The sequence below is a fragment of the Sarcophilus harrisii genome, chromosome 6, assembly GCF_902635505.1.
Source record: "Sarcophilus harrisii chromosome 6, mSarHar1.11, whole genome shotgun sequence".
Taxonomy (NCBI): Eukaryota; Metazoa; Chordata; class Mammalia; order Dasyuromorphia; family Dasyuridae; genus Sarcophilus; species Sarcophilus harrisii.
In genome coordinates this window covers 243,621,439-243,636,945 of record NC_045431.1, presented here as the reverse complement: position 1 = coordinate 243,636,945, position 15,507 = coordinate 243,621,439, and the positions used below count along the sequence as shown (strand labels likewise).

The window sequence follows — 15,507 nt, the reverse complement described above, 5'->3', positions numbered from 1 at the left end:
GTGTGTGTGTGTGTGCAGGCGCTTGTGTTATACGGATGTTTGTGAGGCTTTTCTCCAAATGTTTTGATCCATTTTATGGTACCAAGAGCCTCCCCCAACTGGCATTGCCTAGATGTCCTTTGTTTTAAGTATCTTTCTATCCTGTAGATTTAAATTTGGGTTGTCAAGAAACTCCCTCCCTTAACATATTCAGCCCCAGCCTGCAAGTTGACGGCTTCTTCTGTGTTCAGCGAGTCTCCCCCTTGGCGCCAGTTTGTTAGTAAGCCTTGAATTCCTTGGTTCAAAGTGACTTCCGAAATCAATCTCAAAGCCTCGGCCTTTGTTTGTGGCACATTTAGGGCTTTGTAATGGACACTTTGATATCATTGGATAATAATTCAGTGAGATGAAGGAGCTGTTTAATGTGGGGAGGGGGTTTGGGGGCGGGGGCTGCTAAATGGCACAGTGAGTAGGATATGCAGGCGAGTTCAAATCTAGTCTCAGGCATTGACTAACTATGTGATCCTGAGCAAATCACTCCACCCCAGTTACATCAGTTTCCTCATCTGTAAAATGAGCCGGAGAAGGAAACTTCCATTATCTCTGCTACAAAAACCCTGAGTTCACGAAGAGTCAGACGTGACTAAACAACCACAAAATGATCCAATGTCCATCCAGAGTTAGTTAATCAATTGTTTTGGTTCCAATCCCTGCTTAATCTGGAAGCCCCGATAGACAGGAGCCTAGCTCAGCGAGAGATGAGATTGCCCCTGGTCACCCTGGCAGAATGTGTCCTGGTTCTCTCAGGATGTTAATGGGATTAAGCCGAGCCAGGCCCAGGCGAGGAGCTGGCAGGCTTAGGGACCAGCCCCTCAAGGTTCTGGTGGGATCTTATCGGCAGAGGCCCAGGAGCCCTGGTATCTCCTTATTGGTCTTTCTACCTCCATCCTCCAGCCCAATGGGGAGGGTTTGGGGGAAGAATTTTTATTACTACTACTGCTACTAGTGTTTTTATTTTAAGTAGACCCATGATCCTTTGGTTTAAAGCTGGCACAAAAAATCTCCCTCCATCAGTGCCCGTTGGCACCTGCCGGGCAATTTATAAAGTCTTAGAAAGCTGCCCAGGGCAACCCCTGGTGCTTCTGGATGGCTGGCGGGGGATGGACCGGTGCGATGCTGCTTTAGATCTCCCCCCAGTGGCTAACTGAGACACTGCAGCCTGAGGTCCTTGACATCCTCTGGGGTTTTGTTGTGCAAGTTCTTTGTGGCAGAAGCTCTGGTGCTCCCCTTCAAAGAGGTGTGCAGGTGTGCCCAAAGTACACAGTGGAGTCGTTTCTATGCACATGGCTCTCAGATCGCTTATTCCCCCTCCTGAGGCCCAGTTGGTCCTGTACTCCCAAATGCCATGTTTTTGGTTTGTTTGGTTTTTTGGCTGAGGCAGTTGGGATTAAGTGACAGGCCCAGGTCACAGCAGGAACGTTAAGTATCTGAGCTCAGATTTGAATTCAGGTCCTGCTGACTTCAGGGCCGGTGCTCTATCCAACTGCCCATTTTAACAATTTTTTTTTAATGGCTTTTTCTTGCTTCTTGACCTCTCCAGTGTGTTAAGCTTTGGCACAGCAAACTCTGGCCTATCCAAATCAGAACTTGTTTCCCTTACCTCGCCCATCCCTGCTCCCCACTTTTCCTTGACTCATCTTTAAGATTTGGCTGTCTAACACAGCCCACCTTTACCACGTCTCTATTATTCTGTGCTCCAATGGACACTACCAGAAGCAGACCAGAGTAGCTCAGCTTAAGTTTTCAGTGTAAGCATTTATACCCCAGAAATTCATAAAAGCTCCAAGTCAGTACTCGGTTTATTATGGTCTTGTTGATTGCCTGAACTTAAGAAAGTGAGGTAGAAAATGTTAATAAATCCAGATCAAACTTAAAAGTATGTCATATTTACAACTCTGCTTCTTCCCTCCCAAAAAAAGCCAGTTGTTAAACATTTACCCTTGAGAACTTCCCTGATTCATTCTCATTCTCTTCCCCTCGAGGAGACTGCTGTAATAGTTTCTATCGCTGACTTTGCTAGATCCAGTTTTTCTCCCTGGCTCTCTGTCCTCCACGTTGTGGCTCCAATAATCCTGCCATGGTACAGATCTGTGACTGTGTTCAAAGATCTTTGATAACCCAGATCATCGTACACGGCAACAACGAGACTATATGATGATCAATTCTGACGGACGTGGCCCTCTTCAACAATGAGGTGATTCAGGCCAGTTCCAATTGTTCAGTGATGAAGAGCCATCTGTACCCAGAGAGAGAACCATGGGAACAGTGTGGTCCACAGCATAGTATTCTCACTCTTTGTTGTTTGCTTACATTTTATTTTGCTTCTTTTTTTTATCTTGTGAAGCACAATAATTATATAACTATGCACACATATATTGCATTTAACATTTCTTTCTACATGTTAAACATATATTGGATTACTTGCTATCTGGGGGATGGCATGGGGGAAGGGGGAGAAAATTGGAACACAGGGTTTTGCAAGGCTGATGTTGAAGAATTGTCCACTAAAAAATAAAAAGCTTTAAAAAAATTAAAAAACAAACAACAACAAAAACCCAACAATCTTCTATAAGTAGCCAAATGGCCCAGTGAATAGAATGCTGGATTTGGAGTCAGGAAGATCTGAGTTCAAATGTGGTCTCAGACACCAGCCACGTGAACCAAAGCAAGACACTTACCTTCTTTACCTCGGTTTTTTCATCATTAAAAATGGTGATACTAATGGCACTTACTTCCCAGGAAGGATTGCGGTGAGAATCAAATGAGGTAACAGTGCTTCAAGTTGGGCTCATATTCCATCAGTTCTTTCCCTAGGGGAGGAGGGGGCATGGAGGGGAGAGTATTTTTCATCTTGACTCCTTCAGAATTGTCTTGGCCAAGTCGATGGCTCCCTGTATTGATCAAAATAGCAAAGCCATTTTCAGGTGATCACCTTACAATGTGGCTGTTCCTGAATACAAGGTTCTCTTGGTTGTGCCTGCTTCACTTTGCATCAGTTCATCTAAATCTCCCCAGGTTTGTTCTCTTTGTCATTTTTTCTAGTTCTATAGTGGCTGCATGTGTGTGTGTGATGTGTGTCTGAGTGTGAGAGTGTGTGTGAGTGTGAGAGAGTGTGCTTGTATTTGTGTCACCAGAGCTTGAAAGTCTTCCTCCTTTGCACTGTCTCAGAAAGGGGCCCTCACTCTGGGTCCTAGGGCAGAGCCAGATTGGGACCTATACCTTGAGTTGCAAGTCCAGCCTTGACTACTCTGCTAGGTTCGGACACAGTGTCCTGCCTCCAACAGTCAGTGTGCAAGACAAAGAAGAACCCAGGTAGGAATCATGCAAGGTTTCTGGTTCTTCCCTGAAGCCTTTCCTCATGAGGTTCTTCTTGGCCCTAAAATCAAGGCTCTTCCTCTCGGCCTTGACCAATAAGAATGAAGACTCCCGATTCCAGGAATCTTGCCCCATCCCTTTAGGTTGGCTGCCTCATCACCACCTCAGACATGAAGACTCCAGGATCCTTGTCCCTCCCTGTTGGAATCCTTACAAAGTGCTAACTAGTTGATAGACAATAATTATCTAATTTAGCCTGGTTCAGTATGATTGATCTGATCCTACGAGGAGATATTCTGGGCCAGATCTTGAAACAAGGCACTAAGTGGAATTGAGGAGACAGTGGTTAAATCTAGTTTAGCATTGATTTAATCCTACAACAAATAATGGTTTCCCAGTGATATAATGATTGGTGTGTACTCAGTGTACAGCATATAAGCAAGAAGTTCTCAGGGCCAAAGAGCACTCTGGGAGACTGAGAGTCAGTCAGTGGAGGAGATTGAGTCTGAGTTGAGCTAGAGGCAGGAGCTGGAAGAGGCAAAAGACGAACTGCAAGAGCTCTTGGAACCAAGGAGGGAGAGAGGCCTCTAAAAGCTAACCAGGCCCAAGGAAAGAGATAAGACTTGGAAGGAGAAAATAAACGTTTGGATTTTATCAGCTGGCTGTATTTGAGGTGATTATTACTCGGAACTGAAACTAGGGCTGCCTCCAGAAAACCTCCCTGAGAAACCTGCTCCACAGAGAACCATCATGTATCATACAAAAGAAGGACACCACACCTCCTGCCTAACCCCCTCATATCTTTGGAGCCCTGAGCTCCGGGGGCAGCTAAGAAATAGATGCTTGACTCCCCCTCCCCCCATCTCTTCTTCCTCACATATAGATCTAGAAAAGGCCCCCTCTTGCCCTCTCTTGTGGCTCTAGCTCTAACCCTAACCCTCCAGAATCCCCCAAGAAACCTGCTCTCAGAGAACAATTCTATTTTTAGAGAAGAGAACATTACAGTGATGGATGCTGGTCCTCGAACCCAGCTCCCTTTCTTTTCCTTCTGTCCCTGACTTCTGAGGACCATGTGGGTTATTGAGAGCTGCTCTATGGTCAGTGAGGTCTTACTCCTGGGCCAGAGATCCATTGTGAGCCTTCGTGTTTCTCAATCCACCCCAAGGGAAACCTAAAGTCCTCTTTCTGACCCAGAATCCACTAGCTAGGAAGGACACGGTGCCAGGATTTGAATCCTCACTTCTTCTGAGCCCGGTTCCTTCCAGGAACACTTCAAACATCTGTCTCTTTCCCAGCCCTTCCCCCCCCCCCCGCTGCTAGCGCCTTCCCTAGACCATCTGTTTTGCACATGGCTACAACTATAAGCTGCCACCTCCAACTAGGGCGAGCTCCTCTTGGAAAGTCCTACCCTGTGCCAGGCCCAGCGCTAACACTTGGCAGTTACTGACTCTCCCAACAATCCTGGGAGGAGCAGGAGGGTGTTATCTGGTCCTTGGTACACAGAGGAGGAAACCGAGGCAGGTAAGGGACTAGCCCAGGATGACTCGGCTGCCAAGTGTCTGGGGTTGTGTGGGACCTCAGGTTTCTTGTGTCCGGCCCGGGCTCTAGTCACTGAGACGCCTGCCCGCCCAGAGGGACCGCTTTCTCTTTGCCTTGGTACCCTGGGACAGCCTGCGCTACCCGAGTCTCGTCCATCTCCCTTCCCCCTCCATTGGGCTGACCGATCTCCCTCCACCATCATCCCCGGAGCTTAATGGGCCTTCACAGAGGGAAAGGAGGCGATGCAGAGGAGCCAGGTGGCTATATTTATTGAGGTCAGTCACTAGCCCCCAGACCCAGAGGCGGAGCTTCAGCCCAATTCTGCCAGCCCGGAGTCTCTGAACCAGAGTCCATGACCAATGGCCCAATCAGTCCTGTCCTGGGAGCAGTGGGTTGGGCTGCATGGAGAAGGAATCCCTAGAGGCAGGACGGCTGCCCCAGAGCGTGGCTAGGAAGGGCGGGCAGTTCAGGGCCCCCTCCAGGGGCTGGCAGGAAGGCTGGCTGGCAGGGCATATGGCTTTCACACAGAACTCGGCTTCCTTGGACTGGGCCTCTCTCCTGGCACTCCGGAAGGGCCTGGTGACATCATAGAGGAGCCCACAGCCTGCCAGATTGAGTAGGGTCCCCTCGTTCTTTCGGGGCCGCAGGCGTCTGGTTGGTAGGGACGGGACCGGCGTGGCGGGCAGGAGCTCATAGGGAGTAGCCAAGGGCTCCTTCAGGTCCAGGAGCACATAGACCCTGGTGAGACGCTCCCTGGTGCGGCAGTCTCGCCGTCTCTGCAGCCAACAGTATTTCTGCTCTTCCTCTGCAGGGGAAGCAGGGCTGGTCACTCCCTCAGGCCCTTGCCCGGTCCCCGGCCCCTCACTCCCAAGGAGCTAACACAGCTGATCCTCAACACTGCAGTCACCCCACTTTGCGGTACTCCAGAGTACCTCAAGGGATACAGTACAGCCTTGGGATTATCCCAATAGGCTCAGGCCTGTATTTCTGTGAATGGACTCCTGGAAAAGGCTGGGGAAATGGGTGAACTCTAAAGAATACTTTTCAGTGCATCAAAAACAATTATATTCAAATAATTTAATTTTTTATTCCAATCCCAATTCATAAAGCCCAGAGAGCTTTACCATTTACCCTACCATTTTACCTATAAAATAAACAAATTGGTGACTATAACCCCAGGGATCAATTTGAGATCCATGACCTTGGGATTCGGTCTATATTAAGGTGGACTAATGGCCTGGAAGGTTCAAGATCTGCCTTTGCTCTAGGCTGGTCCAGAGCCCGGATTCCCTGGGCGGGAGTTACAAAGCCTCTGGTAGCCAGGCTGGCCATGAGCCCTGATCCACAAGGTGGGAATCTGGACATTTACAGAGCCTCTCGGTAGCCAGGCTGGCCGTGAGCCCTGATCCACTGGGCAGTAGCCAGGCTGCTCCTAAGCCCTGATCCACTGGGCGGGAATCTGGATATTTACGGAGCCTCGGTAGCCAGGCTTCTCCTAAGCTCTGATCCACAAGGCGGGAATCTGGACATTTACACAACCTCCCAGTAGCCAGGTTGCTCCAAAGCCCCAATTTCACCAGACAGTAGCCAGGCTGGTCCTTAGCCCTGGATCCACAAGGCGGGAATCTGGGGAGCCTCTTGGTAGCTTCCCAGCTCTTAGCCAGGGCTCTGGGCTGCTCCGAAGGCAACAGTAAGCCAATAGTAGAGCTGGGTCTGGCAAGCTGCCCCCCCCCCGGCCGCCCTGGGCAGTGCCAGGCTGCTGGTGCCGCCCCTTCCTCCCTGTGCCCCGCCTTACCTGCCCTAGCCTCGTTAAAGAGGACCGAGACCACTCCAGCTCCCAAACTGGGCAGGACCTGCGTAGCACAGCGCACCATGCAGGCACTGACCTTGGGCAGGGGGGGCTGTGTCGTCCCCTCCTCCGGAGGCAGAAAGGGGCTGCCGGGCTCCCCACATGGTGGTATCTCTTGGCTCCCAGGGGGCAGCAGCACCAGAAGCAGCAGCCACAGGCAGTCCCTGGCCATGGCAAGCACACAGGCTGTTTAAGGGAGCCCAGGCTTTGGGGTCATGAGAGGAGAAGGCAGCGAGACCATTACTAGTGGAATGTTGGGGCCAGCAGGGGGAGGAGGCGCCTCAATCTCCAAAGCTCAGGCAGCCAGTGTCCCGCCAACCGTCCTTCCACAAGGCCTTAGTGGCCCCCCAATCACCACGCCCCCAACTCCTCCCCTGGCCCCGGCCCAGCCAGCTCCAGCGTAAGGAGCACTAGCTTGGCCTGCAGCTCTGGGGAGGGATACTTCGGAGGCATGGTGCTCCCAGGGCTATTTATAGAATGGGACTGAGCCAGAATATATGGTGCAAGGCCCCTCAAAAACAACCACCTGTCCCACCCCAGGTCACCACACAAAATTGATGGAACAAAGTCAAAGAGAAATCAAAAGTTTATTTGCAAACAATGTAATTGTGAAGGGGGGGTTCCAGAAAGAGTGAATGCCATTTGTCTGCAGTGTTCCCACAATCATCTTCTCATAGCAGTTCCTTCAAAGAAAAAAAAGGGCCCATCATTTGAGGACAGGCACTCTCCCAAATAAATGGACCCTTTTTAAGAGGATCAAACCAGAGGCCCCTCAGTCAGTTCCCTCTGGAACGCAGTTTCCTCCTGCCTCCCAGCCTGCCCCAGTGGGTTCAACCTTTGCAGGTTCTGGGGCAAAGTCAAGGAGTAAGACAGGTGATGTTCTTCTTCATTGGGATCCTCATTAATCCATCCCTCCCCAGGATCCCATGGCAAACACTTACCTGCCGAAGTTTCCTGCCCACTGCCTGCATCAGAGCCAGTCACCTGTGGAAAAGAAAAAAGCTTGAAACCTCCTGAAGCTCTGTCTTTCAGTGCCCAAGGATGCCAGGTCCCAGGGGCGAGCTCGCCACTCAGAACAACCTATCAGTCACAGTCATCAGACTGGGGCGGTATTAATCTCATCACTAGTGGGAGCAGGCCTTTGGGTAGGAGACAAGACTTCAGCCTACAAGGTGCTGAAAGGGGAAGCTCACCTGCTGCCAAGGATGAGGACGCTGTATTGTGGTGTTCTGCTCCATGTCAAGTGGCCAGAACCTGAAACTGAAAAGAGTTGGTTTGTTCTCCCAGTCCCAAGGCCAGTTCTACCCCCAGTGGCCCTCCATTTCCTGGTCAGATAGGTACATCTCAACAAGGGGGTTCAGCCGAACGAGATTCTATGAACACATCACATCAGGAGACTTAGCATAGCTTCCCATCATCATTCCCACCAATTTAATGGGCCCCATCAAATACTTACATTGGACCAAGTGGCCTCACACCATGCACCAGGAAATCACCTTTAGGCAGCTCAAAGCATCTGTAGAAATACAAGGTCAGTCAAGCCCTGTCCCTACCCACAGGCCACATTTCCCCTGGGTACAGTTTCTCAGATGTTCAAGCCTTTTCATTTTATGTGAATCATAGTGAGCTAGTTAGATTCATCACTGAAACTGAACCCCAAAGATGTTCCCCAAAGGCCAAAATGAATTAACTAACTTGGGGAACCTGGTGGTGAAGAAATAATCAACTAACCTTTTCTTAAAAGCTGCCAGTTAAGGGAAGGGAGTCACAGTCGAGCCTGAAAGAAATGTCAATAGTTTAACCAAGCTGTCTCCTCCCAAATCGAGCCTTGTATTGTTTTAAGGGTGTACCTCAGACTGTTCCTTCTGGAACAAAGCATCCTCCTCTCCCCCAGCCAGCCCCAGTGGGTTCACCATTGCTGGCTCTGGGGCCAGGTCTGGGGTTAAGACATGTGATTGCTTTCCTCATCGGTACCAGGGGGATCCCAAAGCCCACGAGTCTAAAAGACTACTTACCATGGTGCTCTCATCCCGAGGCGGACATAGTCAGCATTCCCCTGGACAGATAAAACAGTAATGGGGTTAGGAAACGCCTAAAACAAGGACAGCCAAGGGGGCGCTGCAATCCCCTATGGTTGATCAGGGCTTTGGTGACTCAAAAGAATGCCATAAGACACATGTCGTCCATTAGGTAATGGGCTCATACCCACATCATCAACTCAAACCAAGGGCTCACAGAAAGGCAAAGAAAGGCGGGACTCAAGGAGAACTTACTTAGTAAGGAGAAAGGTGAAGGTAGCACGCTCTGGGAGATCTGGGAGAGAGGGAGGGAAATGGGTGGGTCAGAGGGACCAAGGCTGAGGCAGAAACTGTTGGACCAACAGGAGCTGCCATCAGAACTCTAACATGCTATAAGAATGCTGGTCCTCACAGAGCCTCAGGAGGTAGGATTCAAATCATCTGACAGGGCTTCAGGAACTGAGAGGCTCCCTCCCCATGGCTTGGCCCTCCAGGCCACCCTCGTCCATCCATCCTCAGAGGCCTTGATTACCTGTGGCACTTTCGGGTCCTGTCCCTGGAGAACCCTAAAAAAAAGGAATAAGCTATCACCTCTGCAGCGGCCCGGGTTCCCCCCTGGCTCCTGCAGAGGCCGCCCACCTCTCAGAAAAAAAAGTGACATCAACAATACTCAGCCATATGCTTGTCATTAAAAACTCATCACTGTGGACGTTCGTTAGGTGGCCCAGACCGCCCCGTAAATGCCACTCACCAGAGGTGGACGCCGGGCGCCTCCATCCCGCCTCGGGGGCCCACGACACCTGAGGAGGAGAGAGCAGCTCCTAGTCTCCCTGGCCCGCCCGGGCCCGGGCCCTCCCGCCCCCCCCCCCCCCGGGGCGACTCCAGGGCCGCTCGGCCCCGGGTGAGGCCGCTCAGGACGTAAGGCTTTCTCCACTGATGCATCAGAAAGAGAGAATTCAAAGTCCAGATCATCCTCGCAGCGCAGCCGAGGAGGTGCCCCTCCCCCAGCCGCGGCCCCCCCACTCACCCGAGGCCCGCGAACATCCGGGCGCCCCGCACCTTGCTGGGCCATGGCGTCCTGCGGAACAAACGGCCGGTTAAGCAGGGACTGGGACCCTGGGGGGAGGAGGGGGGGGCAGGCTCCTTCTCAGAAGGTTCTCTTTTCCTCACAGAGTCTCAGCACAGGTCTGTGAAAGGGATCATCACCGAGGGCCTCGCCCCCACCCCCCGGGACCCTCCCGTGACTAGCGTGGCTGCGCCGGGGGCAGGCCCGGGCCTAGCCGATGAGCGGGCACGCGGGGAGCCCCGGCTAAGCCTCCTGCCCGGAGGTGGGGAGGCGCGCATGCGCGCCAGCTCAGAGGCAGGGGGCGGCGGCGGCGGCCTCAGAGACCCCGGCAGGGCCCGCCGCTTCTGAGGAAGAAGTCGTCCAGAAAAAGAATCCCACAGAGGCCGAACGAAACTAGTTTCAACTTGTGCCCTCCCTCACCTCCCCGCCAAACAGCCCCAAGCGACTCACTCACCGCCGGCGACAGAAGAGGACGAACGAGTGGCGGCGAGGGGCTTAAATAAGGGCTCGCAAGGGCTCATGGGATGGGGGAGGCGAGGGAGGGAGCGGGAAGGCGGGGCGCATGCGCATTAGCCCTTTCTCGGCGGGAGCGCTCGGGATCTCGAGAGGAAGAACAAAGGAAGAGACGCCGGAGGCTCCCGCCGAAGGCTTCCAGGCAGTTGGGGGTCCGGTGAGGAGGGGCGCACGCGGCCCCTCGCTCACAGGAGCAGCGCGGGAGCATGCGCGCATGCGCGTGTTTGCGCGCATGCGCGCGGGTTGGCTGCCCCGAGTGCCCGCCTGACATGCGCAGTTGCTGTCCGCTGTGGCGGGTTCTCTAGGCGCGCTGCGGCCATGAATCGCCGGGCTCCACCCCCGCAGCTCAAGTTCAGCTTGCCTCGGCCGCGGGCGGTCGTGCGCTTCCTGGGCCTCAGGGACCGGGACTCCAGAGCCCGTGGCTCAGGTACTTGGGCCCCTGCGGGGGACGCGGAGCCGCCATCGATGGGGACGGAGCGGCCGGGAGCCTGCCCGGGCCCTGCGGGCCCCACCGCCCTCGGCCCTTCCCCCGCAGCTTCCCGCCGCCAGGCCTTTGCCCGGGCCGTGGCCCCAGCCTCGGGGACCGGCGCCGCAGTGCCCCCTACCGACCCCCCAGCCGCAGTGCCCACAAGCATTCCCGAAAGCCCGGGGGGGGGAGGGGGGGGCGAAGGGCCCATGAGGGGCCACGTTCTGGGGGGTTGCAAGTACCTGGGAAGGCCTGTGCAGATTGCACTAGGGCCGGGGGAGGGGCCTGACCGAACACACAGGGGCCGGAATGGTGGGGGCTCCCCGGGAAAACCAGGCCTCGAGGGGGGCGTCGAGGTCCGCCCCCTCCCACAGGGCTCTTACCGCTGAGCCCCACACCTCCCCCCCCCAACGCCGAGGACCCTGGACTCGCTTCTATCTCACACAAAGGGGCCCACCTTGCCCAGGCAGCCTAGTAGGTCCCTCCCTCTGGGGTCTGCAGCACGGGGTCACCTTGGGCTCCGACCCCCGCCTCTGTCCGTCTTCTCTATCTCCTCTCTGTTTCCGACTCTGTCTCTCTGTAACTCTCCCTCTCTGTCCTCTGTTTCTCTCCTCTGAATCTCTCTCAACCTCTGTCTCTATCTCCCTGTTTCTCTCCTCTCTCTTTGTCTCACTCCCTGTTTCTCTGTCTTTCCTCTGTATCTCTCCTTTTGTGTCTGTTTTTCTCCTCTATCTCTGCCTTTCTTCTGTATCCCCCGTTCCTCTCCTCTCTGTCCTCTGTATCTCTCCCTGCCTCTCTTACTCTCCTTTATCTTTGTATTTCTCTGTTTCCCTATCCTCTGTAAATGTCTCTGTTTCTGTCTCTCCCTGTTTCTCTGTCTCTTGTCTCTGTGTCTCTCGATCTGTTTCTATCCCTTTGTCTCTCTCCCTCTCCCTCTGTCTCTGTCTCTTGTTACCTGTGATCCCCAAATCAAATGAATAATGGCCCTTTCTCACCTTTCCTGACTTCTCTACAGCGTTGATGGCTCTTCTCCTGGACACTCCTTTTTTCTCCCTATTTTTGCCTCGGCTCCTCTCCCCTTCCCCCCCCCCTTGCTTTCCCTCCCCGCAGTCTCCCTCGGGGCTCCTTGTCTCCTCCCATTCCCTTTCCCTTGCTCAGCCAGATCGGTCCCAGGGGTTCCGTTGCCATCTCTGTGCAGGTGATTTAGAAGCTCGTCCAGGCCTCCCTCTGCTGGCCTCCAGTCTCACATCCTCAGCAGCCTATTGAACTGGACATCCTGGAGACATCTTAAACTCAACGTGTCCAAAACATGTGCTATTTTCCGCCAAATCTCCCGGGAGCAGCTTCTCTTTAGTGCCAAGGGCGCTGCCATCTTCCCAGGCTTGAGAGCAGCCGGTCCTCAGGGCTTCTCTCTCTCCCATCCCCCACATCCCAAGTCTCCCTGGCCCTCACCTGGGGCAGGCCCTCACACTGTTCTCCACGACACTGGCTCCCAGCTGCCTCCAGGATCTAGGAGAAAGGCCCCTGTTGGAGCCTATTGTGCTCTGGCCCTTCCTCACCAGTCCATCCTTGGACATCTGCACTCTGACAATGACACCCGCCTCTGGGCTGTTCCCCAGACAAGGCACCCGTCCTCCTGGCTCCCGTTTTCACTGGTGGTCCCCTCAGAACGCTTTCCTTCCTCATCTCCTCCTGGCTTCCTTCAGATCCCATCAAAAATCACACCTGCAGAAAACCTCAATCTTTTCCAGTGGAGCCATCCTTTCTATAAGACTTCTGACTGTTAGCAGGACTGTCATTTGCCATTTTTTTTGTCTCTAGCCCTTAGAACAATCCCTGACACATAGGAGGGGCTTCATAAATTGTTTATTTGAATTTACTTCATCGCTCAGATAAGATTCAAAAAGCTACAAATCCCAGACCTTTCGTTCCTCCCTCTTCTGAGCCCTCTGCAGTCTGGCTTCCAGCCTCATTACTAAACTGAAGCTATTTTCTCCATTATCCTTGATGATCTGTGGTCTTTAGACACAATTTCTGGGTAATTTAATCATCTTATTAGTAATTCCCACTTTTTTTTTTTGAGTGTAAGAAAAGTTTTATTTCTTTTTTTTTAATTAAAGCTTTTTATTTACTTGCATAGGTAGTTTTTTTCAACATTAACCCTTACAAAATTTCCTCCTTCCCCCCATTCCCTAGCTGGCAGATAGTCCAATACATGTTAAATATGTTAAAATACATGTTAAATCCAACATATGTATACATATTTATCAGTTATCTTGCTGCACAAGGAAAGATCAGATCAAGAAGAAAGAAAAAGAAAAACTGAGAAATAAAAGAAAATTCAAGCAAATAACAACAGAGTGAGAACGCTCTGTTGTGGTCCATACTCTGTTCCCATGGTTCTCTCTCTGGCTGTAGATGGCTCTCTTCACTGAACAAGTGGGACTGCTCTGAATCATCTCATTGTTGAAGAGAGCCACGTCCATCAGAATTGATTCTCGTACAATCTTGCTGCTGCCAAGGTATAGGAGATGTACAATGATCTCCTGATCCTGCTTATTTCTCTCAGCATCAGTTCCTGTCAGTCTCTCCAGGCCTTTCTGAAATCATCCTGCTGGTTGTTTCTTACAGAACAATAATATTGCTAACTTTCATATACCATAACTTACTTAGCCATTCTCCAACTGATGGGCATCCACTCAGTTTCTAGTTTCATCTCTTTGGGATACAGGCTCAATAGAAACACTGCTGGATCAAGGGTTTGCACAATTTGATAACTTTTTGAGCAGAGTTCCACATTGTTCTCTAAAATGCCTGGATCTGTTCATAGTTGCACCAACAATGCATCAGTGTCCCAGTTTTCCCACATTCAACATTATCTATCCCTGTCATCTTAGCCAATCCAAGGGGTGTGTAGTGGTATCAGAGTTGCCTTAATTTGTATTTCTCTGATCACTAGTGATTTGGAACACCTTTTCATATGACTACAAATAGTTTCAATTTCTTCTGAAAATTGTTTATCTCTTTGACCATTCTCAATTAGAGAATGAATTGAATATCCACATTTTAATAAAAGCATGGTCATTTGATCTCTTAGATCAAAGACAAGTTAGTGGGTTCCTGCCTTGTGGTGCCCCTCCCTCTCCCCCACCCAAATCAAAACTCATTGGTTAACAATTAATGAGAGAGTAATTTAACTCATTTAAATGAACTTTGATTACATCTTGTACTTCTAAATCAGCCAGACTTTGGGCAGTCTATTCAAAGAATTTTATCTTCATCCAAACCAGATTAGGGTACAAGGAGGGGGAGGGGGTGCTGAACAAGACCATTAAGAAAGTCCAATCTCCTTAGGAATAAGGTCCTTCCAAAGACTGAACTTTGGACATCAGGACTTTAGAAAGAGGGAGAAATTCTTGATCTCCCCAAATCATTAGCTATTAATGCTTTCTCTCAGAACTCGCTGCCAAATTCAATGATCTTTTTCCATTTCTCAGCTTTTGGACTTCCAAGGTTCTCATCCCACCTTTCTCTAAGACTGTCTGCCTTTGACCACCCTTCTGGGTCTCCTCTGGCTATACTACTTGGTCTCCTTTGCTGAATCTTCAGCCTCCTCACACATAGTCACCCTGGAGAGTTTTCTTCCTATAGCTCAGATGGGCTCTCTATCTGCTGATGACTCCCAAATCGATATTTCCCACCCTCATTTCTCTCTGCAGTGCTCTTCCCTCACTGGCAGCTGCCTTCTGGGCATCTCAAACTCAACCATATCTAAAATCAAGTTCTTTTTCTTTCCTGCCCTCCTCTTCCTTAAATGTCCTAATACCAGCATCCTCTCAGTTACCCACATTCCCGACCTCTAAATGGTCTTTCCCCCCATCTTGTTTTTACCTTAATACTTCCCATATATGTCCCTGTCTCTTGCCACATCTCTCTCTGCCTTCCTAGTTCAGGCCCTGCTCCCCTCTCACCTGCACTGCTCCAATAGTTGGGCTTTGGTGGGCTTGTGTTCTCCATTCCAATCCATCCTTTGATCAAAAAGTATATTTTCTACACTTTCTCCTCAGGTCAGCCTTTTCTCCTCCCCCACTTAATACACTCCAGTGTCTCAAACATAAAACCTTCTTTTTGGCCTTTAAAGCCCTTGGCGGAGGTTTTGGCCCTTGTTTTGGCCTTTCTTCCTTTCCCTTCCCTCTTGACATTCTTTGAGGGAACAATGGGCTCCCGATGTTTCTTCCTCTTCCCGCTCCTAATATTTGCCTTGGCCGGTCTTCATGTCCCAGCCTACACTCTCTCCTTCACCCTCTGAGCTTTTCCAGTCTTCCTTCAAAATTCTGAGGCGTTTCCTTGTCTTCCCCCACCCAGATTATGCTCCCTTTGTAGTATATGGTCTCCTAGGAGTCTTTTGTCCCCCATTGGAAAGAGAATAGGAAGTGGCTGTGTTTGTCTCCCCAGCTCAGATCTCAGCAAGGTTGATGCCATGTCTTGTCTCTGTCCCCCGGGGTCTCAGCAGCTCCCTTGGGTTTGATTGTCATCTCTGGGCAGTCGATTCCCACAACCATCAGCCCCAATTCAGGGCCTTCATCTCCAAACTCTTGGGCAGCTGGTGGTAAGTGCCATGCTGAGAGCATCAGGCCTGGACTCAGGAAGACTTGAGGCCTCAGATAATTACTAATTGTGTGACTCTGGGCAAGTCATTTCA

The 15,507-nt window shown here is 51.3% G+C and overlaps 1 protein-coding gene and 6 non-coding genes across 10 annotated transcripts; all 7 read right to left on the bottom strand.

Moving 5' to 3' along the window:
- Nucleotides 1–5,163: 5,163 nt before the first annotated feature.
- Nucleotides 5,164–10,362, bottom strand: LOC100918671. Of its 4 annotated transcripts, XM_031944097.1 has the most exons (12): nt 10,281–10,362; nt 9,788–9,838; nt 9,512–9,560; nt 9,293–9,326; nt 9,016–9,055; nt 8,758–8,798; nt 8,474–8,519; nt 8,199–8,258; nt 7,936–8,002; nt 7,684–7,726; nt 6,689–7,425; nt 5,164–5,698 (listed from the first exon to the last, which is right to left on the bottom strand). In XM_031944097.1, the coding sequence occupies exons 11-12, from the start codon at nt 6,912–6,914 to the stop codon at nt 5,262–5,264; spliced, it is 663 nt and encodes a 220-aa protein (XP_031799957.1). In that variant the 5' UTR covers nt 6,915–7,425; nt 7,684–7,726; nt 7,936–8,002; nt 8,199–8,258; nt 8,474–8,519; nt 8,758–8,798; nt 9,016–9,055; nt 9,293–9,326; nt 9,512–9,560; nt 9,788–9,838; nt 10,281–10,362; the 3' UTR covers nt 5,164–5,261. The 4 variants fall into 4 exon arrangements, 1 of the variants encoding a protein (XP_031799957.1); XR_004230429.1 differs by lacking the exon at nt 5,164–5,698 and having other exon boundaries at nt 7,311–7,425; nt 9,173–9,326; XR_004230428.1 differs by lacking the exon at nt 5,164–5,698 and having other exon boundaries at nt 7,311–7,425; nt 10,247–10,285.
- LOC111721491 lies at nt 7,510–7,637 on the bottom strand. Its single transcript, XR_002770658.1, has one exon. It is a non-coding gene; the product is annotated as a small nucleolar RNA SNORD22 (small nucleolar RNA).
- LOC111721489 lies at nt 7,808–7,874 on the bottom strand. The gene has a single exon (XR_002770656.1). It is a non-coding gene; the product is annotated as a small nucleolar RNA SNORD31 (small nucleolar RNA).
- LOC111721486 lies at nt 8,323–8,391 on the bottom strand. Its single transcript, XR_002770653.1, has one exon. It is a non-coding gene; the product is annotated as a small nucleolar RNA SNORD29 (small nucleolar RNA).
- Nucleotides 8,589–8,715, bottom strand: LOC111721490. The gene has a single exon (XR_002770657.1). It is a non-coding gene; the product is annotated as a small nucleolar RNA SNORD22 (small nucleolar RNA).
- Nucleotides 9,130–9,206, bottom strand: LOC111721488. Its single transcript, XR_002770655.1, has one exon. It is a non-coding gene; the product is annotated as a small nucleolar RNA SNORD28 (small nucleolar RNA).
- LOC116420166 lies at nt 9,667–9,740 on the bottom strand. The gene has a single exon (XR_004230447.1). It is a non-coding gene; the product is annotated as a small nucleolar RNA SNORD26 (small nucleolar RNA).
- Nucleotides 10,363–15,507: the final 5,145 nt, after the last annotated feature.